Genomic DNA, 24,400 nt, shown 5'->3' with positions numbered 1-24,400 from the left:
GAGGAAACAAAGGGTTAACCTGGTTGTCATCTTCTCTCCTACCCAGTTGATATTTGGAGTGAAGCCACATTTCATTCTCTAGATGGCCAATAATTGAATAAACTCTGCATCTCGAGTGAATTTAAAACCAGGACAGGAGCTCTCCCCATCAGAAGTCGATACACTTTCTTTAGCAGAGATTTTTGTCTGCAGTTAATGCTGCTCCTGCCTCTTCCAGGGGATGAAGGCATGCTTGTGAGCTGTTGACTTTACTTGGTATGGGGCTTTAAATGTAGGTCTCTATGTGTGTAAAAGAGATTCCTACTTCTGTTCTCTACAAAGGGTGAAATCTGGCACTATAACCTCAAACGGCCTTAAAACTGATGAGCCTTAAGTAAGCTGCTGTGGTTTGGTGTTGTCCAGGATCTTTGCCCATGTAACACTGCAAAAGAAAGGCAGAAAAGTCTGCACACACTGCTCAGGTGCCTGACTCTACTTGGATCATGGCATGGAAGAGAGAAAGCTATGTGCTCTAGTTAATTAACATCATGCTGATTAAATATTGAGTATTTCTCATGTACCCTTGCAATAAATCACTCAGGTTCAGGTGGAAAATTCTCCCACTGTCACTTAATATATGGTACACCATGGACCTAAGAAAGCTGTCTCCTGTAAAGCTGAGACTGGTGATCTATTGAGCTGTTTAAAATGTATAAAATGTATTTGCTTTGGTCCTTCTTTGTATTCACTTTTCACAGATATTCAAACAAATGCCTTTGAGTCTGGGAACCAGCAGCTTTTTGGCACGTGTTCATTTTGCGAACAGGGGCATTCACACCAGAAATGCAGCTCTAGGATTTCATAGCCACGTGGTGGGTAGACAGAGATGCGCCATGCAATCTGTGCCTCATCAGAAATACCTGGCACAGCTCATGTTTCAAACTTCACTCAGCAAAATAATTGCATGGAGCTGTTTACTGTCAGTCTGCTGACTGGGTGTTATTAATAGGAGAGATGGAGCGAATAATTAAGACTAATGATTAAATTAGAGAAAGTTGTCATCTATTCATGAATAGTTTGCAGAGAGAGGCGGTGTTTAACAATTAAACTGATAGTGAGAAATGATTCATTCGTCTTTGCAAACATGCTCTACATTATGCCAATACATAAACATTCACACCTGGCCCGTTGTTGAGACTTCAGCCCCATTTTCGCGCTCAAGCTGGCATGATGTGATTGCCAGAGGTGCTGGGGATCTCCTCCTCACTCAGCTTTCCTACCAGGGAGCTGGGCATCTTTTGGAAACCAGGGGCATTTTTCTAACATCTAAGTTGTGGTCTGAAGATCATTGAATGATTTGGGTTGGAAGGGACCTTTAAGGATCCCCTAGCCCAACCCCACTGCCATGGACAGGGACATCTTTCATGGTTGCTTGAAGCACCATCCAACCTGTTCTTGAACACTTCCAGGTATGGGGCATTCACAGCTTCTCGGAGCAACCTGTTCCACTGTCTCACCACCCCCTTTGTAAGAAATTTCTTCCTTATATTTACCCTTGTCCTTGTCCTATCACTACAGACCCTGGCAAAATGTCTGATTTTTTCTTATAAGTTCCCTCAAGATCTTCAAAGGCCTCAATAAGGTCTCCCTGGATCATCCTCTTTTCCAGGCTGGACAACCTCAGCTCTCTCAGCCTTTCTTCAGAGGAGAGATGTTCCAGCCCTTGGGTTGTTTTGGTGACCCTCTAATAGGTCTATGTCTGTCTTGCACTGGAGAACCCAGAGCTGGACTCAGGTGGCATCTCAGGATAGCGGAGTAGAGGGGAGCATCACCTCCCTGGACCTGCTGGCCACAGTGCTGGTGATGCCCCCAGGACATCGTTGGCTTTCTGGGCTGTGAGCACACATTGCTCACTCATGTCGAAGTTGTCACACACCAGTATCCCCAAGTCCTCTGAAGAGCTGCTGTCAACCAATTCATCTGAATTTGGGCTCCTGTTTTGGATTCTGACAAGAAGAATGGTGGAAGAAAATGTTTTTGGCTGCCTCAGAAGTACTGAAAACTTACTGTGTGAGTATGGAGAAACTACTCAGCATGGGGAGACCAGGGGGCTGAGGCAGTTTCACCAAGACTAGAGAAGACTGAGGAGAGACTACAGAAATGGTCTCCAAATACATTAAAAACTGCCAGAGATGGCATAAACTGCGCCTTGAGAAAAAAGCAAGGAGTGATTGGTTTAAACTGCAGCAAAAAGAGTTAGGAAGAGCCGAAGGAACCTCCTTCTGTCAGGAAAAGAGTAGTGAAGCAGTAGGAGATGTTGTGGGGAGTCCCTGTTGCTGCCAGGAGGATCCAACCTTGGAAGCAGCTATGAGGGCAATGCCAGATAAGGTTTGCCCCATCAGTTGAGATGTCCTGCTGGTTCCTTTCCCACTGCTAGCTCAAGGTGCTTTGTCCTCCTTCGTGAAGCAGCTGTGGAGAGCACCTTTTGGAAGTAGGTCCTGGATACTGGGGTGTTTGAACTGGGGGGGAGACTTACAAAGGTACAGGTAGGCACCAAAGGGTAGGATTCACTGTAGCTAGCATTAGCCATCCAAAAGCTACTTATTGCAGCAAAAGCTGTTGTCCAAGATCCCTGGATGACCAAAGGACTGAAGAATAACTGACTGAGAGTGATTCATCCCATTTAAGCCAGTTGCCTCAAATACCTGGCATAAATCAACATGTGGACTGAACTGTTGCTCGTCTCCACTTACCAGAGAGGGAGCCTAGATAATCTGCTTGTTTTGGACAAACCAAGCAAACCAAACAACCTTAAAAGATATCTGATGTGAGGTGAATTCAACCTGAGCATTACAAGGATTTTCCATGGAACCGCCCAGGGTAGGTCAGGTACCCAAGGATCTGCTGAACCTGCAAGAACCCTCTCTAGACTGCACCAGACTGACTGATGTCAATATGCCAGCCCTCATGCACACTTCCTTCTCCTCAACTACCCTCTGTCCACAAACACATTTTTGTTGAGCCTGGTTCTCCCAAGGGCCGGGGAACTGCTGAAAAAGGTCATCCCCCAAAAGTTCATTTCAAATGTTTAAATCCATCTGTTTCCAGGCAGGAACCGTGCTCAAGGTGCTCACTATCCCAGGAACTGTTGAGCCAACTAATTTTCTGGTGGGAAAGCCTGCCAGCATGTTGAATGCTGAGGGAATTCTGTGGAACACTTTCAGAAAGCAAATGATTGATTCATCATTGTCAGTGGTGGAGAACTGATTCCAGGAATTATGTGTGTTCCAAGTTGGAGCCCATCGAAGCCAGGGAAGAGGCATCCTTGAATTTGGGTCACCAGTCGGCATCGGGAAACACATGGAGGCCCTGGTACAGGAAAGCTTAATTTCCAGTGCATGCTCAAGCCTAACTGACCTTCACTAACGTCAACGGAGATAAAATTAAACATGAGGTCAAGATTTTCGATAAGAATGGTTTATAGCCTGGAGGCTTACGCGGATGAGAAGGTCAGGCCAATGAGCTGGGGCATTCAATATTGAGGAATCTAATCAAGGAGCTCCTGCGTAAGCCACGGCATGAATCAGGGAATAATTTGGGATAACAGACACATCTGAGTAATTCGTGACCTACTGGCAGACGATTCATGTAGACAGGCAACATCCATCAGCGATGTTATTTCTCGCAGAGATCTTCTTGGGATGGTTATGGGTCTGTGGGTGACTCCACCTGGGGAGCAGGGGTTCATTGAGGGAGAAGCTGGGAACAGCTGCCATCAAGGGGACACGCTGGCATGCGTTGCCGCATGGGTGCAGAGGTGGTCCTTTGGCCACCAGTGGTCCAAGAGCCATGGTGCAGTGGATGCTTTGAGAAAAGGGGGGCCTTCAGGTTTTCAAGCTGTCCTTGAGAAGAAAAGGATCAAGGCACGGTTTGGGGAGCATTGTTCTAGGCTCTGTATCCCATCGCTGCTCTGCCACACATCCTCTATGTAACCTTGTTTTGACCTGGTTTATAACCTATTTTCCCACCTGAAACATCAGTGCATGTCTCTGCTTTCAGCTCTCGACATGGTCTGTGAGATCCATCAGCTATATTCTGGTGTTCACCAAGAGTTACCATGAAATAGTCAACACCACAAATACACAGAAAGTTTAGAGCTTTTAGCTCTAAAACTTGCAGTCAACACATAAGACTCAGAATCTGGAGAAAACCAGGCTTCATAATCTCTGCCCATCACCAGACAGCTAGTTTTCCAATAGCTAAATACCTGCCTCCAGTGCCATGTCGCCATGGGATAAAATGCCTACCTCACCTCTCCAGCCCCAACACACACTGATGCTATGGCTCTATAGCTGTGTTTATGGTAGGGTTGTGGCTTGGCATGCTGTATCTGAGATATTACATCAGACAGGGGAAAGTCTGAGCCTGACACCATCAAATTCCTGCTTGACAGTGAATTGGCAGTGTCTTTTGGGAAGTTCTCTTGCATGCACTGTACCTCCACTCATCTTCATGGATGGGGTGACTCCAGGCAGTGCCAGGGGCCCCAGGAGCATGAAGTCTCTGTGCTCCTTGGGAGAGTGCTCCAGCTTTTCCACCTGTCTTGAAGACACAAATGGGAGAGGAAGGCCCCAGGAATTCGCAGATGGGGTAGGGGGTGAGTGTTAGGGGATGACATGGCTGAGATGCACCTGGAGCACCAGCAGAGAGGTGAAGGACAAGGAGTGCTGCCTGAGACCTCGTCAGGAGATCTGCACTGGCTCCAAATGCACAGGGAAATCTGCTCCAAAGCAGTCATCTGTGGGACTGGTGATTTGCCAGAAAGTCTTAAAACCCAAAAGAAAACAAAAAATTCCGAGTACAGCTGGAACGAGAATCCGTAAATGTTCAACAGGGAGAAAGGGTATCTTGAATGTGTTTGCATGGTCAGGCCTGGAGATGCTGGAATAAGGAAAAAAGAAAGAAATCTCTCTTTTTTTTTTTTTTTTTTTTTTTTTTGCCATAGAAAGTGCAGGAGAAGGAAGCAGCATGTCAGGTCCCTGCTGGAGTTTGACTGGGACCTCACTATCATGAGGCTCTTACAGGTGTGAAAGGACTTGCATGCATCCTGCTTGCCCCTGCTTTTTCAGGATGCACCAGCACAGTCCCCAAGCTAGGGTGCTGGCACCCGCTGAGCACCCAGCCACCCTTCCTGAAATGGGATAGAGCATCTTGCTTCTCTCTGGAGGGCTCCCACCTAGCCTTGGAAATGGGGAGCAGCTCAAAGCAATAGGGAGCTCCCCATCCTCACCACAACACATGAATGTGAACCCAATTGTTGTGCATCGTTTGTACCATCGTCGGTGCTTTGGAGCCTGCTGCATGGGGACTGTGCTCTGCCCCTGTTAGCTGGCATCTGCCCACACAACCCAGCATGGCAGATAGCCATCAAGCAGCTTCCATTTAGCTTTAAGAGTGCCTATAAAAAGAGCTTGACAAGATCAAATGCTAATAGAGAGGTTTTCTGAAGGTTGAAACTGATCAGCTCGAGGGCATTCGTGACAGGGAGATGCCAGAAGAAACCAAATAATCAGTGCATTGTGTAGTAAATCATTTGATTTTAAATACCCTCCTGGAAAGTATGCTATGAGGAGAAAAAAAAGCCCTGCTAAGTGCTTGGAAAGCTGTTGCTCTTCTAAACCTGCACTTTGCTGCAAGACACCTAGAGCATTGCCATCCAAAGCTACAGATGACTAGTGGGTCACCGTGGGGGACTTTCTTCCCTAAATTTGTCTGAACCATATGAAACTTCAGCACCCATGGCATCCTGCCCGCAGCATCCATGGATGGTGTGGGAAGCCACCTTCTGCTGCTCGTACCTTTTGGCGATCTCCGTTCTGTATTCAGAGGGACAGCAAAGAGTCCCCTGGCTCCTCAGTGGCTGGAGGAGCTTTGATAACGTCCTCTAATGTTGGCCCTCTGCGCAATGGGCAGCAAGGTCTTAGCAGCAGAGCTACAGCTGCCTCCCACCCAGCTGCAGCACAAAGCAATGCCCGTGACCTGGCATGGGGTAGCTGTGTGTCAGTGTTGGCTTTTGTGGGTAAGCTCAAGTGCAGTTCCACACAAAATATGACCTCTGGGAATTGGTTCACAGGTTGGTCCTTGATTTCCCTGAAACAGGGAGGAGAATGACAGTATTGCTGTTCCAGGACAGGGATTGAGAGTTGTAGCAACAGCAGGGCAAGCTGAGAGCAACAAAATGGCTCATTAGGGCCTCTTAGCATCTGTGTCCTTACCCTGGATGAGGATGAATGTCCACGTGGACAGCACCCATATCATTGGAGCGACAGGGCTTTACCCCTCCTGAGCATCTGGGCTCAACTCTCCCAATTTCCAGTCCATGCTGATGGACAAAGGCTCCATCTCCACCATTTTGTTTTTTTGTTCGTAGGATTGATGCCAAGCCAAAAATGGCCCGAATCCTGCTAGCATTGCACTATGGCAGAGCCAGGCAGCCTGTTACTCAGCATGTCTATGAGTGGGAGCGCAGGACCACACAATAGTTACACAGGTCTTCAACCGGAATCCACTCATAACCAGCCATGTCTGAGATGGGTATGGGTCTGGTCCCAAAATAACCCTGCAGACATACTTTAGGAATATCTGATTCTGATCATCCAGCCAAGCTTCACCAGGCAGCTTAGGGGCCAGAAATCCTCAGCTGTCCTGTGTATAGGCTCCATCCTTGTGCTCCCACTCCTTCTCTCCCTGTTTTTCTTCTTCACTACTCTCTCCCCACTAATGCATCCAGCACATAAAAGTGAGGTTTCTGAAAAGATCTCTGAACCCAAAGAGACAACACGGCGATTGAGGGAGAAGGAAAGAGAAAGAAAAAGGCTTTTTGAATATTGAATTAAGGCTGTCTCCAGTATTATCGGATTCCCATAAGAAGGCAGCCAGTAAGCCCACTGTTTTAGTGTCCTATGAATATTTCATTGTTTGACTTAAGCTCAGTCAAAATAGTTTCACTGCACAAAAGCAACTCTTTGACTTGTGGACTTCTCTACAAGCACATGGTGATTGCCTCGTGCTCACAGTGGCTATGAAGTCACCCTGGCTTATGGACAGAGTCATCTGATGCTACAGCAGACTGAATTTATCAAACCTGGGTGATGTTTTGGCACAATCTAGCCAGGAATTTCCAGAAGACAACTGGTCACAGCTCAAAGCATGTTGGTGATTTGCTGGGTCGGACTGCATGTGCAGGGCAGTGGTATTGGCAGCAGTGATGCTCAGAACCAGTGTCTCCATCCAACCAGAGCAAAAGTGGAGAAGGTGTGTGGTTGAGGAGGTCATCTCTCCTCACTTGACCTACCAGGTTGGCCACAGAACTGGGATACCAATGAAGCATCCTGGTACTCAGTTGGGCACTGGTTTTGAGGTCTGGCTCTGCTTGATTCCCCAAATTTTTTATCCTTACCTGGAACATCTCCAGGTAATCCAAATCATGGATTGCTCAGGCTGGAAATCTTTCAAAAAAACAGTCTCTTTCACGAAGATGTTGTGACTTGTGCTTTCAGATAGTCTGTAAACCCCATTCACCAATGGTGTGGAGAGCATTGCTTGGCCACTTTGCACAGATGAAACCTTTTCTTGTGCATTAGATGAGTTCAGAGGTCTCCTAACCACAGCACTTAACACCTCTCCTTGCTCTACCAGATGCCATTGCACAGATCTGGAGTGACTCAAGTCCAGAGGGGATGTGCTATTTCCATTGCTTTCTTCTCCTCTTTTTTTTCTTTTTTTCTCTTTTTTCCTGGTCCGGCAATCCTCTTCAAAAGCAAAGAGGGTAAATTAATGTGAATTAATTATAGGATAGATAGCACTGCTTGTTACTGAGGTTACCCAATACTCCCCATTACAGGGCTGTGTTTCCCATTGTTTGGAACAATACCAAAATGTGGACATTTAGGCAGAAATAGACTCCCAGGGATTTGCTTTAACACGAACTTCTCTGGAATATTTCAGCCAGCAACACCACGGTAATGTACATGGTGGGCAGATCCCACGCCACCCTCCCGAAATCTTCTCCGTGTTTCTTGCATGACAGAGCCTTGGTAGTCTCCCATTCATAGTAGTGGGAGTGAACAGTCCCTGTATAGCCCAGGATAAAGGCAAAGAGTGGGGCAGGGAGTAGGGACTTGTTTCTCTGCCTGCTGCAGACAAGGAGCATGTAGGCACCTTCAGCCTGGCACAACTGCATGTCCCTGATGAAAGACTAGAAGAGAGGTGGCAACATATTTTATGAGCTAATTTCTCATGGTCATAGATCATAGAATGGTTTGGGTTGGAAGGGACCTTAAATGATCACTTAGTCCCAACCCCCCTGCCATCCCCTAGATCAGGATACTCAAGCCCTTACCCAACCTGCCCTTGAACAATTCCATGGTGCTTCACTTGTTTTCTACAAGGTGAGGAACCTCTCTCCCCCAGGAGACAGGAGGGTTGCAGCCTGCTATTGCATGCAACACCCCCTGATGTCTGATTGCGGAAGGTGCTGCCCCTCTGCCACATCCCAGGTAGACCCCTGGAGACCCTGGGTGCAGCCGCCACTCTTCATGCGCATGAAACGCAGGAGCAGCAAGGTCTTGTCATCACAAATGAGGATATGCTGTCCCAGGACCGCAACCCCTGTCCCCTTTTGCAGTTTAACAAGGAGGAACAAGGTGTCTGAGTTAAACAGGCTCTTTGCGTGCGGATGGCACAGGGTCCACATGTTGCACGGTGAGCTGGTGGCAGATCCAGTCCCAATTACAACTGTGGATCCCTTCAGTGCCTGCCTCAGGCCTGCCCATCTTAGGCTTCAATTTTCTCAGAGGTGGTGGCGGGCGGCTCCGGTTGACGTCAATGCAATTGCGTTAGTCCTTCTGAAACCAGGGCCGTGCTGTCTGCCCCGGCAGAGCCCACTCAGAGCGCGGCGGCTCGTGGAGTTGTTTGGCATACATTAGGTTGGGTGAGATGGATTGCTCAGCTCCTAACTAGAACAGATAGATAAGGATAATGGATGGATGGTCAAAGAGCAACCGTGCTTTAGGCAGATGAATAAATCACTTTATTCATATACAAGCAGGAGATGGCAGCGGGACTCAGCTTTCAAAGCAGGGTGCATCCGATTCAAGCCATACGATTGTGTTTAAGGATCTAAAAGCCATCTGAAATGGACTTAGTTAATTGAGGAAATCCCACTCATAGTGCTCTTGCGACAGAACCAGTGTCGCCCATCACGTGGGGCTTGGCTGAGAGTCACAGTTCCTCTGGTCCCTTGGGAATCTGCATCCAGAGATTCCGGGTCCCCATGCCACCTTTCCTGGGGAAGAAGAGATGCCCAGGAAAAGGAGAGGTGCTGGCTGCAAGACCTGCCTTCCCATTTTCTACTTGTCTGCAGCAACCACAAACTATCAGTTACAAATGGTTGCATTCTAGGAGAAGTGAGAGTCTTCAAGAGGCTTTGCAGTGCATGTAGTGCCCTTAGTTTCAAAGGATGCTCAGCTTTGGCATCTCCAGCATCTGGAGATGGAGCGATGGGGTGATACAGGGCCACCACTGGGGATGCATCTCTAGCCTGGCCCTCTCATGCTGCAGAGCACTGCATTTATTCACAGCAGCCTGTGTGCTCAGCAGGATGGCATCCACCAGGTTCTCAGCCTGTGACACGGAGACATCTTTGAAACCAGACACACACTGTCCACCTCTCCGGGTGACAGTGATTTTGGCACAGGAGTTGTGGTGGTTCCCATGGGTGTCTCATCCTGTCAGGATCCGTGGAAATGCCACAGCAGCTGCAGATCATAGAGGAGAACAAGACCTCAAGTCTGTGCAGGGACAGGGCAAGCTCTCAGTGCCCACCCAGGGCAAGGGGCAGCCCATGATCTACTTGAACAGGCGCACCTGATGTATTGTCACTGCAAAGGCTGTGCTCACCTAAAGCAGCTGGCCAGGGTGTCCCTGCAGATATCCTCTCATGCCCCACACTGGGCTTGGGCAAATTCCTGCTGCCCGTGAACACCTTGTACATCCATGCCTTCTCTGCATATGCCCAGGTGAATATGCCTTCGTCAGAAACTCCTTCTGAGCCGTCACCCCCAAATAACCACACTGGTGGGTCTATTTCTTGGTGCTGGGCTACCACGGCTGCTCCCCCATGACAAACCACAAGAGCCAGCAATTAGGTGCTATCTCAATTAGGCTTCACTCACACCACCAGCTACCAGCTTGTCCTTGGCAGCCCAGCTCCAGAGATGCTTCTTGCCTTCCTCTAAGGGCTGAAGTAAGCCCTGAAAGACACTGGGAGCCAGCCAATGGTATCTGTTTCCTCATCCATCCTTTTATTTCCCCCCGGCAATGGAGCAAGCCAAGGCAATGCTTTGGCCATCCCCTCCCAGAGAAGCCAGGATCCTGGATGCGATTCTGCTCCCTTACCAAAAGCTGATCCAACCCCTTCTTACCAACCACCCCCCTCCTTCATTGCCTTAATAACCCTCTGATGAATCTCAGAAGGAACCAGAAATGTGGGAATGGCAGATGGGGAACAGAGCATGAATATTAATTAGCAACGAGTTCCAAACAGAGGACTTTAATTACATTAAGAGCGCAGGCTCAGAGGCAGTGACTTACTTCCTGCTGTAAATCTGTTGACAGGTCATTTGCCACAGCGGTGTCAGTCTCCTTAATGAATGAATATATACATTTGCAGCGCTGGTGTGTGCGGGGAAATAGGGTCTTGCTTCCGAAAATGCAAAGGCAAGCTGCTGTGCCAGCGAGAGGGCTTCACCCGTGGGGCGGATTCAGGGAAACAATTGTTAGTATAATTACCTGGTAATAACACTCCCGTTCTGGGAGCCGGGAGCTCTGCTCGCGGGGCTGGAAACCTCCCGAGCGTGAGCCAGACCGGCCGCTTTGTTATATGTGGTCTGGTCACTGGGGGGAGACCAAGAACCGCAGCACCTTCGCCGGGGACCGGGTGGGTGCCAGGGTCCCCGCCACGCTGCCGCGGCTCGGTGTGTGCCATGTGCCTGCCCCGCTGCCTGCCTTGGGCACAGGCACCTGAGGATTCCCCTCGCTGCGGGGTTTCACCTGCCCCCACGGGGCTCACGGTGGCCTCATGGTGAGCTGGGACATGTCTCAGCCTCCAGGTTGCTGGTGGTGCTTTGGCAACTGTGCCGGAGCAATCAGTGCTGCAAGGGCAGAGGGCTAGCAAAAACCCACCGCATCTAGCCACCAGCCTGTCTCGGCCCATGGGCAGCAGCAGGTGGAAGAGCAGTTTCCCCAGCACAGTTTAACCACCTTCCCCGGGAGCAAGGCAACTGACACGGGGCACTTTGTGTACCAGCAAATGGGTCTTTCTGTTTTAATCTCAACCTGGAATGGGACAGCAGTGCTGCCAAATGGCCCCTTACGGGAACAACTCTACCTATACTACGGGATTTTGCTGGATGTGTTTGGCCTGAGGTTTTCTGCACTGCTAACCACCTTGAACTAAGAGGGTCACGAGTGCCAATATGCTGATATCCCAGCAAGGCGAAGCTTTAACTTTGTCCTCCTTCATCCCAGATGCTTTAGACTGTGGAGCAGCATGTTCCTCCTCAGTCCCCCACAGTGCTGGAGAGCTGTGCTCTGGCTAGGGGCAGCACCCACCTCTTCTGGTGAGTCTGGTGGGCAGCAGGTGTTGCTCAAGGGACTGCTGCATTCTTCTAACTCCTGAACCTTGGCCCAGTGCTCCCAGTCCTATGGTGGGGAGCAGTGTGGAACATGGTGAGTTTTCAGGATCTCCAGGGCCTGAGTGAAGACAAGAAGGGAGAAGACCACTCTGGGTGATGCTGGCGGAGCTGCAGCATTGGGCGCAGTGGTGTGGGCTGCAGGAAAGAGATAATGCTGGGTGCACACACTGAGCTGCAAGGGACTTGAGCAAGAGGTTTAGGAGCTGGAGGCTTGCACGGGGAGGGCATGCCAGCAAATATCCTCTCATCTCCATGCTCACCTGGAACAACCTTGCCTGGTGGGTCTGTACCCATCCAAAGTGATGTTACTGATTTTGCTGGCTCACCCCGGACCAAGACTCCCACTCTTCTCTTGTGCTTCTTGCCAGCGCAGTGAGGCTGGCAGAAGCTGGAAGTGCTGCTGGCCAGCTCTGACAGCAGCACGGGAATGAGCTCAGAGATGGCCCTGTGTAACTCTCGGCACAGCAGGGATCACTCCTCCATCTGCAGCTCCAAACAAAGCCACAGAAATAGCTAGGGAAAAACCTGACCTAGAGATGAAGCCTAGCAGAGCTAATTAGGTTTGGCTGAGCCAAGATAAAGACTACAAGAGCAGGCTACAAATATGCAGTGGGTTTTGGCAGGAGGACAGTGATTTGGGAGGGGTGTTCCTTGCCATCAAGGACTTGTCCTGAAAAATGCCTTCATGCCCATGCCTTTCTCTTCTCTGCTCGATAGCAATGGTGAGTGTGAGCACCCTGGATTGAGATGGTCTTGAAGTGTCACCAGGGTTGGGATCAGGTGGAAAATGCCACAAACATCTCAGAAGCGAATCTGCCAAACCTCCTCAGAAGATGTGCCTGTGCTTTTGAATGGGCCAAGGAAGCGGGCCATTGCTAGAGACACTGAAGGCTAAAGGCTCAGGAGCATGAAGCCAAAGATTCCAGTCCTTACATGAGCTTCAACTAACTGGCATAGAAAACACAATGTGGCAGAATGCACATCCCAGTGCCAGTCCTCCAGGAAATGGAGGTACCCATTCTAATTGCAAAGGCTGGGGGAACCAACTCTTTTGGTGCCTCCAGCTCCCACTACTTGTGTAGGCTCACAGGTATCAGGGTGCTCCTAGTGTGGACACCCAGGGCTTCTGGCATCTCCAACAATAGGGGTGCAAAACCAAACTCATTACAGAGTCATATGGGCAGTGTTTAGCAACCAAATTAAGAAGCAACTGGAAACTTGCTGGATAATGTGTGGATAATGTGTTCTTGTCTTGATCTCCTTCCCAGTCCAGTAATAACCAAAAGGAGTCTTTTCACCAGCCTGCGATAGCCACCTTTTCCTCTTGCTTGAGAAGAGCGTATGTGTGTGTGCATGCTTATCGTTTCTTTCAACTATTCACCAGGGCTCCAGCTTGCCCCAGGATGGGACACGAATGAACTGGGTGGTGCAGGTCCATGGCACAGGTTCAAGCTGGAGGCTGCGAGCTGCCTGTTGGCACGTGGCTTCCTCCCCCTCGCTGCCCTGCCTGTGGCTCTTCTGGCAAGCCTCTGCTAACAGTGAAGGGGGAGGGCAGAGGTGTTTCCTTGTTGTGGTGAACTTATCCAGCTCCTAAATACTTAAAGCCCTGCTAGCCAGCGTCTAGGAGTGGAGTCTGGCTCTTTCATGCTTCTTTTTATTGCTCACTGCCAAGTTACGAAGCAGGTTCTTCCCACTGGCCCAGGAGCAGGATAGAAGGTGTCACCATGACAGTGTGTTTTGGATCAGCAAATTGCTTTACCTTAAGGCCAGAGGCAGCAAAGTTAAAAGATATATCCCCTTTGCGTCCACCCCAGCCAATGTGCTCATTTGATCCTGCTCCGTTTCTTCTTGCAGCACCTGCTCCCCGGCTCAGGTCAGATGGAGAGATGTTAAAACATCTTCAGGCTTTTGAGTTGCTGAGCTTTGCATCTGCAAAGCTGCCATACCAGGGTGGCACGAGCCCTTTCCCCCTCCTCTCGTCCTTCAGATACCTGTTCACTCTGTGTCTTATCAACTGGCTCTAGTAAATGGCTTTTTTTGTCTGGGTGACACATGGGAAGTGTATATAAATGCAAGAGGCAGAGCGAAGACTATCTGGAGATGGCGAGGCATGTTTGTACAAGTAATTGCTCTGACACTCCTGCAAGGAAAGTCATGCTCAGCTAGGGAAGAGATGCTATCATGTGAGCAGCACATCCAAGGAGGACTAGCAAACATGTTCACATGGACAGGGGAACGGTGAATATGCAGCAAGGTCATGTCATTATTCCACCTGGATTTATTGCTGGAGCTGCCATGAGTGTGGTGCTCTCCTGGAGCTCCTGACAGCAGACCTTGGCTCTGCTGGGGTGGAATTTTGGAAGCCTGAGCCTGTCCCTGCTGTGTTTGCACCAATATGCTCCTCCCATGGGTGCCTGCGGAGTTCACCTCCTCCTCCAGGATCCTGCCTCTGCTGCTGCCACAGGAGCTGTGCAGCATTGTGCCTCTCCCATCCTGTCTCTTTGGCACACTTCCCACCCAGCAGAATATGGAGATGCACTTGAACAATCCCGATTTAATGGGGCTGAAACTCCCCAAAGACAGTGGTGGAGTGGAAGCGAGAGGCTGATTCCCTTTCTCCCCCTGCTTTTTCATGTATGTTTTTCCTCGGTGGCTGCTGGAGGAGCTACGTTACGTAAAGGCAGGTAAGTTCCTGCCTTTTGTGAGCGGTTGGAATAATTTTCAGTATCTGAGACATCCCATCTGGCAAAGGTCGTGCTCTGTTCTCTAGAGGGTCTTAATCTGGCATCTGCAAGTTCTTGGTGAAGTGCAAAACCCCAGGATGCGGAAAGAGCCCTGGAAGCTATTGTGTAGGGAACAATGTCTTCCCTATGTAGAGATGTAAGTGTGCTGCTGAGCATCTGCATTGTCCTCACTTCCTAATTGAAAGTAAATAGGTTTTACTGGGGGCTTTCAAGAGCCCTCCACACCACAGCTCTGCTACAGCTTGGGGTTTCAGTGTGACATCCAAGGCTGCTCCAAAATAGCTGTACCTGATGGTGATACACCAAACCAGCTTCAAAGTGCCTTCAGAGCCCCAGTAAGTACCTGGCTAATTGGCTTCCTCCATGGGCTCTTACCATCTCTGCAGCCATGGGAGTGCCACCCGCTGTCTGCAGGCTGCATGGTTCAGAGCAAAGGTGAGTAGGCAGATGCGGGGTGTGAGGATGTGGAGCAGCCATATCCTTAGCTGGATGTTCTTTGCTATTATCTAAAGTTCATTCCTTGGCTCTGTTGCCAAAGGAGTTGAGGTTGTGTACGTGGCTCGTTGAATTCTTGAGGTGGGTATAGACAAATTCAGGAGAGGGGCTTGGAGAACCTGTTGTCACCAAACTCACGGGACTGAACAGCATGGGGAAACCATACTAGGTGTGGGTTGTGGGGAGCCCAGCATTACTGTCAGACCTTGGAGAATCCAGGTGAGAGAGGCTGTGGGAGGGCCCCCTGGTTGTCTCTTGTCCCTTACAAGATGTACCCAACTACAAGGCACAAACACGCAAGACATGGAAAGCTTTGCTGCTGGATTTTCAGTGTTGGCTGGGGACTCCTGTCGGCACTGGCACCGGCAGCGACCTCACACCACGGCTTATCTCCAGACCTACCAGAAGCAGGAAACTCAGCGAGTTCCCAAGCAAACCTCTGGTGCGGGAGGCCAGCATCTCTGACCTCTGGGGGTCCTGCGCGTTTGAAAAGACTCCTAATCTGCTTGGGAAAAGCAGGCAAGCTCAGGAGGGAGAGGAGGGAGGGCTGGGGCTGTGTCCTGAGCAGGGTCGGCTGACGCTTGTGGCTTTGATTGCTGAGGCTTGCTGTCTCAGGCTCATGGGATTTGCTGCCGGGCCATGAACAAAAAAGCTGGATTCTTCTGGAGCCGTAATTCCCATGTCAAGATCGCCAGAGGTCTCCTGAGGAGGAGTGGAGGGCAAGGAAGGCTTTTGCTGATGGCTTTTGACAGCCATGGGGAACAGCACAGCTCTGCCTCTGCTCCAGCTAAAATGCTGCTCTTCACCTTCCCCTGGCGTGGGCTGACCCTGCACTGGGAACCCCACCCCTGTTCTGGGGTCACCCCAATGCCGTGCTTCAGCATCTCACTTTGATGGGGTTTCCCCCATTCCCTCTGCCTCCTTCCAGAGACTCCTGGCCAGGGGCTTGACATGGGCCCCCTGCCTAGTGCTGGCAGTCTGCCTGATTCAGTCCTCACCCCAGATAACTCTGACTGGAGACACCTGCAGCCCAGAGGGTCCAAAGAGTGGGGACATACCAGGAAGGACAATGCATGGGGAAGGGACAAGGAGCATTCACCTAAACCTACCTACCCTCTGCCACCACTTTGTCTTTGTTTTTAATATCCAACATCCTTTATCTTACTCCTGAGCTTCAACAAGATTTCAACTGCAGCTAGATCCTGCCTGGGATGATCCCTGGAAGATGCAGGGCCATTTCATTCCTCAGCCAAGGCAGCCTGGCTCTGAGCTGGGACCTCTTAACAGATGCCCACCTGGCTTCCCTGAGAGACAGAAAACATGTTGAGGGTGCACTGCCACCATACTGACATCCTCAGGTCCATCACCTTATGTCCAGGCACAGTCTTCACTTCACATGCAGCAAAATCATCAAGTCGGTCAAGCTAATTGCCCCATTTTTATTTATGTATTTATTTATTTTAAACAAAGAAGAACTATCCAGATCACAGGAATTTATTCTGTAGCCCACAGTGGTGCTGGGATGAGAACAGCATCCTGGTGTCTCTGCTCTCCAGGTGCTGACCCAGGCCCGTGAGTCCCCATGTCCTGCTCTCCCCAGCCTCACTAACCTCCTCTGGGCCCCACCTTAGCAGCAGCTGCAAGGCGAACGTGCCTGCATGTGGATGGAGAGGATGCTGGAGCCAGTGCTGGGTAATGATTCATGCACTCGGCTGCCTGCTCTGGTGGTTCCTTAAATCCAGCCAGGCTCGGGCAGGGGGAGCTGGAGGCTTGGTGTGGCAGGGAGCCTTCCCTGGCCCTTGCCCATCTCCCCTCCAAAAAGGAGGTTCCTTGGTGGGCTTTGCAGCTCCTGCAGTATACCAGCCCAAAAGACAGCAGGGCTATTTGTCTGTGGGTGTCATTTGTCAAGTAAGTGGCTTAGTCCAGGCCAGAGCCTATATATAGAGGCCTCACTTGGGTGCATTTTTGGAGGGTTTTATTGCTCCAATGCTGGATTCATCCCAGCCAGGCTGTCCCAGAGGAGGCAGCACTACTGAGCCTCACTGATGGCAGCACATGCTGCTGAGGGTCTTGTGGTCTTGCTTCTTTGGAGTATGTGATCTGATGACGGGGTAGGGCATGGTGTTGTGTGGCAAGATGATTAATAACAGCTTAATAAGGTCACTACCATTCAAAATAAGCTGTCCCTTGGGATCCTCTCTTATCAGGCCCTAGTAGACAGGGCTATCAGGAGCTCAGTTCATTCCTGAATGAACACGCATAATGCTTGCTGGCATTGGCCCCAGGATAATACTCCTGTTGGGCCACCTCACCAGTGGCAAGTGCCAAGCAGGGTTATCTCCATACCTGTGCTGCTGGCAGATGGGCACCGGTGTGTTCGGTGCAGGCAGGAGAGCCACAGACCCCATCTCACCACCTCCCCATGAGGGATAGGTGTTCATGTTGTCCTTGGACATGGTTCACGCCCCAGAGGTCCTTGGGAGCTGCTTGAGCTCCATTGCATGAGCCATTCCTACTGTGTCTGGCCTTGTTCACCCTCTGCATCTTCCTCTCTGCACACCCCCAGCCCAGCCAAGCCATGCCCTTAACTCTCCACATGCTTACACCTACCTTTCTCCTTCCTGTGGGGCTGGTGGAGCACTGTGCTCACCCCTCTTAACCCTCAAGTTTTTTCCAGCACTATCTTTTTCTATCTCACCCCACTAAAGCACCAGTCCCGTCCCCCCCCCCTTCCATCGCCCTCCCACCTCGAGAAGACAAAAAACCCCAACCCCAACCCCATGCAGCCAGCTCCTGCTGTTTGTTCTTAAATCCCTTCCCTCCTGCCTCGCTGGTTTGAAAGCCTGTACCCTGGAAGGGGCCTCCCAGCTTTCGCTGGCAACCCTGCTTCAGACTGACCGCCACAGATAGTGTTTGAGAGTGCAAAAAGAAGTATATATAAAATAATAATAATAATGAAAAGAAAAAAACCTTTTCTTGCTGAATCTCCTTGCTGAAGTTTTCCCAGTCTCCCATGCTGCATGCTGGTGCAATGGCATCTTGGGAGCCAAGAGGAAACTTTGGGGGCTTGTTTTCTCACCCGTATGCTCGGAGTAGCTCTCCCGTGGCAGCACCGGTGCCATACCCTCTGGCAGGATGGTAGGTGAGGTGCGTCTTATGCCAATGCCTGCTCCCTTGTTGCATCAAGAGGGATTTTGGGGGGCTTTAGACATGGCTCTTTCCATCTTGCCCAGATAAGGCACCTCCATCCCACCTTTCTGCATGTCTCGGACAGACAGGACTGTTGTTCAGAAAGGAAAAAAAATAAAGGAGTGAAAAGGCAGCAAAATCTCTGGCTGAGGGTGGTTCCTCCACACACACTGAGCCCAAGACCACCTCTCCCCTCGCTGAGGGAGGACTGAGGTGGGGTATCCCCTCCTCTCACCTTCCTTTGCTCCCCCCTAGTGATGGAGGTGGAGGATGGAGGTGAGGTGTTCAGGCAGGTACCACACCGCAAGCTACAACAGGAGAAAACACGGGCACGTTTCAACTTTAGAAAGACAAAAACCAAACCGAAACAAAAAACCAACCGAAGAACACAAAACCCAACAACAATTAAGGAAAAAAAAAAAAAAAGAAGAAAGAAAATAAAAGAAACCAAGTGCTGGAGTGCCAAGCAGAGGAATGAGAGCGGCAGCGAGCGGGGCTGTGGGGAAGGCTGCTGGGGCAACCCAAGAGCAGCCCAGGCTGCAGCCGCTGATAACGGCAGGGACCAGGCAGGTGCTGCCCCGAAGTCCCGGGGGCGGGGAGGAGATGCGCAGGGGACCCAACGCATCCCGTCTCCGTCAGCATCCTGAGCAGCGCCCGGGAGGGCGGAGGGAAGGGAGGGCGATGCTCCGCTCGGGGTTTATTAGATTGGACATAATCATCTTTAAATAAGGCAGCCCCCCCTCCACACCCCTCGGTGGGTTGGGGGGGGGAACGGAGCGCCTCGGGGCTTTCTAGATAAGGGCGTCTAGCGCATCCCCCGCTCCCGCAGGCAGAGCCGGGCAGCGCAGAGAGCCGCTCAGGGGCCGCCGTGCCCTGGGAACCCCGGCTGCAGACAGAAGGGGGTCCCCGCCGCGGTGCTCTCGCCTTGCTTCTCCTCCTCCTCTTCCTCCTCCTCCTCTCGTAGGAGCAGAGGGGAGGAGAGCGGTGCCGGGGAAAAGTTGGGGGCAGCGGCTCCGGGGGAGGATGCCCCGGCGCTGCCGCCCGCCGCCCCCCTGAGCGCCCCCCTCCCCCGGGGCCGCCCCCTCCCCCACTTTGTGCCCCAGGAAGATGCTGCGCGGCGGGGCCCCCCTGGCCGCGCTGCTGCTGACGGCGCTCAGCCTGGCCCGCGGGTACCCCCGGCCCCCCGACCCCCCGCCGGCCTCCGGCTGCGGGATGGAGGCGCTGAGCCGCCGTGCCGCCCCCCCGCATCACCCTTACGGGCTGTACCCGCAGGGTCCCGGCGCGCACGGGGTGCTCGGCTCTGCCGCCCCGCCTGGCTCCGGGCGACCGCGGGGCCGGAGACCGCGGGGAGCCGAGGGAGGCGGAGAGGAGCCGGGGGGCGAGACGGACAGCCAGGTCCGGAGGGAGAGGCAGTGGGGCCGGGGGCCGCAGGTGCCGAGCCCCCTCCGGGGGCGGCCGCTGCCCGCGCTGTACTTCTCCGGCGGCCGGGAGCAGCTGGCGGCGCGTCCAGAGGCGCTGCCCGACATCCCGCGGGAGGAGTTCACCCTGGAGGTGTGGGTGAAGGCGGAGGGCGGACAGAGCAACCCGGCCATCATCGCAGGTAAACCCCGTCCCGCCGGCGGGCAGGCAGGGAAGGATGGGGACCCGACACTCCCCTCTCCCAACTTCCCCTTGGGGGGCTCGCCTGCCTTCTCCGCTGTGGCAGGTGACACCCCGAGCTCCCCAGCACCCTAGGCGTGAAATATTCCTCTTTCCCTTGAGACGAAACCCTAAAACATCCCCTCCCCTCGCTTTCCCCCCCGCCCCGTCCTTCCAGCCCGGCCCCCCCCCCCACCCCCCAGCTCCTATCTAGTTTCTCCCTCTCCTACCGCCGGAAGCTGGAAGGTCCCTTTGGGGGACACGTTCCTCCAGACCCTCCCCTGCACATCCCCTCTTCCTTCCCAGGGGCCGTGGACCCCCCGGGGGCTGTCCGGGGCTCTCCGTTCCCCGCCCGGCCCGGCCGGGCTCCCGGCGGGTCCCCGCGGCCGCACGGTGGCAGCCGCGCCGCACGCACGGTCCCGGTCCAGGCGTCCCCCGACCCCGAGGGCTCTGCGGAAAGGCTCTCGGGGCAGAGGGCGGCCTCAGGTGCTTTCCTATCGGGAATTCCCCGTTCACCCCACCGAGCTAAGAAACAACCAAGTGGTGAGCAGGTCTTATGAGGAGTCGCTGAGCGAACTAGGGTTGTTTAGCCTGGAGAAAAGGAGGCTCAAGGGGGGACCTTATCACTCTCTACAACTACCTGAAAGGAGGCTGCAGCGAGGTGGGTGTCAGTCTCTTCTCCCAGGCAACAATAGGACAAGAGGAAATGGCCTCAGGTTGTGCCAGGGGGAGGTTTAGGTTGGATATTAGGAAAAATTTCTTCACCAAAAGGGTTGTCAAGCGTTGGAACAGGCTTCCCGGGGAAGTGGTTGAGTCACGATCCCTGGAGTTACTTAAAAGAGGTGTAGATGTGGTGCTTAGGGACACAGTTTAGGGTGGGCTTGGCAGTGCTAGGTTTACAGTTGGACTCGATGAACTTAAAGGCCTTTTCCAACCTAAATGATTCTATGAGGAGACAAAGAGGACTGGCACCTGGGCATGGAGTGGGACAGATGTCATCTTCTGCAGTGCAGCTTCATGCAGCCTTGGAGTATGGATGTTTGTGGCAGGGCAGCACAGTGATGTCAGGCAGGGCTGGGAATGGGTGGCAGCGCCAGGATGTACCGCTCCCATGGGACATCTGGGGTCTCCACAGTGGGGCTGCTGGGTTTCTGCACTGCCCCAGCCAAGCTGACTGGTTGGGGAAATCCTCTCTCTACCCTAACTCTCCCTCCACTGGCAATCACTTCTCTGAACCTCCCTCTGCTTTGCTTGCTGCCCAGCCCATTTCATTAATTTATCTCCCTGGCTTGTAGAGGAGATAGCTGCATCTTTGCTGTGGAGGAGGTAGGAGTGACAGGCTAGAGGATGGGTGGCAGAGAGGAAAAACAACCATGTACAAGGAATCTCCCTAGTGTTCACCTGGCTCTCTGCCTTCCCATCAGGGTCCTTGCTGCCTCCCCAGTGGCAGACAGTAGCTCAGGATGCACAGAGCGCACTTCCCAGCCATTGCACTGGCAGCACAGCTGTTTGCATCTGGAGGTCTGGCCTGCAGGTGTTGGGCTTTACTTTTCCCAGCTAGCCAGTGGAGTTTTGTTGGTTTGGGTTTGTTTTTCCTTTCCTTTCTTTTCTGATTTCCTCGCAGAGGGTGGGATGGTTGTTAGTGCTAATAGCACCTCCCGTGAGCACTGGCACTCGCTTGGGTAATATTGCCTGTACTCCATGCTCCAGGGTTTGTGTCAGGCTCAGGCACCTCCTGCTGTCTGAGTCACTGTCTGCTTCCCACCACCTCCGTGCAACCGGGACTGCAGGGCCCCAGGTGTGGGTAGCAAAGGGGGACAGACTGTTGCTGATGGCATTTCATGTGAGCAGGTGATGCAGACAGCTGCCAGCCCTTCGGCAGGTGCCGAGCCTGCCTCTGATCTGCTGCTCCTGCTCTTGTCAGTAGAGAGGGGACTGAGACATGGAGTGGTCCAAAGCTGTGGAGGAGCTGGAGATGCTCCAGGTGTCCATGTGTGAGGGAGAGCAGGAGGAAAGAAGGGCAAAGCTGAGCACCTTCCAGCATCACTGTCTGGGCAAAGTAAGCTGTCCTGTTGCCTCGTGTGACTGCCGCCTGGATTGAAGGGTCAGGAGTTGAGGCTTTGTTCTTGTAGATGTCACATTTCACCTTAGGGCCACCCTGGATGTGGCTGTTCATCCCTTTTAGCTCCTCTTGCATGGGGGGATTTCTGCTGGGGAGCAACTGTAGTGCCCTGCCGTGGCCAGTGCCCAATGGGAGATGTTGCTTTGAGTGTGGCCCTTACAAAGCTGCACACTTCATCACTTTGGAGGTTTTTTCTCCACCAGGCACTTTTCCTGGTAGACACCTTTCTCTTTATTTATTTATTTATTTTATTTTTGCGCTGTTGCCAACCCTTGTTTTAAACCAAACTCTGTCACCCTGAGCACTGTTGAACGTCACAAACCAGGTTAGAGCTTCACATTCCCACTTGACCGATCAGAGGCAGAGCTGCACTTACAGGCGCTGAGGAGATAACCTTGCACCTCCTCTGCAGACAGCTCTTTCCTTTGCTGGTGGGTTGCCCCAAGACAAAATGCTAAGTTCTTTGGCAAACTGCAGGGCCTTTAAACGAGGGCCCTGGTGCTTTCTTGTGGAGGCCCTAGGAAGATCCCAGGACCTTGTGCTGGATAGCTCTGCTTACGGTTCTGCAGTGGCTCCTGGCTGTGGGATGTGCTGCACTGCCTGCATGTTCCTTCGCTGCTGCTGTGCCAGAGATGGTATCCGTGGCCATATCTAGGAAGCACCAGCTGCTGCTGTAGTGGCTTTCCAGCCCCTCTGGTAGAGCTGAACTTGGTATTACTTTCCTCCCTTTGAAGAAATCTCCAGATCTGGTTTCGGGCTCGCTTAAGGTTCTTTTGGCAGGTTTTTGAATTCACCAGACATTTCCGGGCTTGGCTTGGCTCCGGCATGGGTTTGTGAGGATGCTAACTCGCACTCACTGCAGAGGCTGTTACTACCCCTGGCATTGTTTGCCCTATTTTTTGCCTTAGTGTTTAATAAAATTTGGGGCACTCTGAATTATTTGAAGGTGAAACTTATGAATTCTAAGAGAGGACGTATCAAGCCCTGTTTTGCAATGAGGACCAATACTGGAAGATGGCTTTCAAGCATGCAGGTCTAAGCCCCTTTCAGCCAGCACCCAGCCCCAAAATACCTCTCAGTTCTGCCTTCTCACTCCTGCAAGGCTCCTTTGCCTGCCTCCTGCCTTCTGTCCTCTCCCTGTCCCAGCCTCCCCTGGTCTTTCTGCTTCCCTTTCACAACCCACAAGAAAACAAGAGTTGGCCAAAGCCCATCCGCCCACAGAGGCTTGTGCGTGGCTGCCTTTGTAGTGAGTGGTGGCAGGGATCTGTGCCCAGGGTGGTTACGGCTGTGGGATGTCTGAGAGGCCACCGCCCATCTTGCCCTGGGTAAAAGGGATTGATGGAGGGAGGGGTGTTGCTTCCTGGGTTGCAGCAGGGCTGGACTGACCTTGGCCAGCCATGTTTGTCAGGGCTGGCAGGGGAGTGTGGGGTCATGGTAACCTGGCTTCAGTCACATCCCCTGGGTGAAGGCCAGAAGATCCTGCTCTTTCTGGAGATCCTGCTGCTCTACCCCTCTGCCTCTCTCTGCTGTCCGCTTTGCAGTCACAGGGACAGGTACAGTTTCCCTAGTGTGTCATGCTGAGCACCTGCAGCGACAGGCAGGGCAGTAGGACAGGGCAGCAGTGCCTTGTTTTGGCCTGTGATGCCCTGACTCCATGGAGATGGGCAGGCAGTGCATGCAATGGGAGTGGTGCAGTGAGAGGCAGAACCCATGCAGCAGGGAAGAGCCAGCTGGAGCATCATTAATACAGCAGCAGGAATACAAAAAAGAAAGGGCTTCTGGGCACTGCAGCAGGTTTTGGCAGCATCAGGCACAGTTGCAGCTGGAAGTGATTTGTTGGGCTGGTGAATGGGAGAACTGGAGGCTCTCAGAAGGTGCCACTGGTGGGGCGCAAAGTGTGCCTTCAAGGTCTTTTGCCCCAGCTGATGATCTGCATGAACATCCCCATTGTGGTGATTTAGGAGCCCAGAGGCATTTATTTCAAGCAGTGGGTGCATTTACACTTGCTACTATTTAAGTGCCTTAAGGCCATTGATTTCCAAGGGCATTCAGTGCCTGCAGGCTGCTGGTTCTTGACTGTGGGCACTCAGCAGCCTAAGTTTCAGGGAATGTCAGCAAAGCTCCAGCTCTTGTCCAGCCTAAAACACAGGTGTGCAACACACTTGGGCACACAGGGAGAGGCTGAGCCCAAAGCTGTTCCCCGGGATGGATTTATGCTTTGGAAGCCTTATGGGCTGAGGAGTACACCCACCCAGCTGGAGGCAGCGCATCCCTCTCTGACCCTCACCCGCCTGCACTGGATGTGTGACTTGGAGGAAAACTGGAACGCAAAGCAGAGCTGTAAATCTCCTTGGAAGCTGTTGGGGAAGTATTCCTGAAGGAGGCTGTTTTGCTTTGGGTTGCTGTGCTGTAATTCTTAAAAGCTTTGGCCTGCAGATAAAAAGCTTAGTCTCTAATCCTGTTCCACAGGAGTGCTC

The 24,400-nt window shown here is 52.2% G+C and overlaps 1 protein-coding gene across 1 annotated transcript in view; it reads left to right on the top strand.

Annotated features, from left to right (window-relative positions):
- Positions 1–19,034: 19,034 nt before the first annotated feature.
- Positions 19,035–24,400, top strand: part of PAPPA2 (pappalysin 2) — an 88,093-nt gene continuing 82,727 nt past the window's right edge. The window contains exon 1 of the mRNA XM_065674115.1: positions 19,035–19,763. Within this exon, the coding sequence (XP_065530187.1) occupies positions 19,271–19,763 (493 nt within the window). The 5' untranslated portion in view covers positions 19,035–19,270. The remainder of the gene's footprint in view (positions 19,764–24,400) is intronic.

The sequence above is a fragment of the Lathamus discolor genome, chromosome 3 (genome assembly GCF_037157495.1).
Source record: "Lathamus discolor isolate bLatDis1 chromosome 3, bLatDis1.hap1, whole genome shotgun sequence".
NCBI lineage: Eukaryota > Metazoa > Chordata > Aves > Psittaciformes > Psittacidae > Lathamus > Lathamus discolor.
Note: the sequence above shows the minus strand (reverse complement) of the source record. Positions and strands in the feature narration are given on the sequence as shown.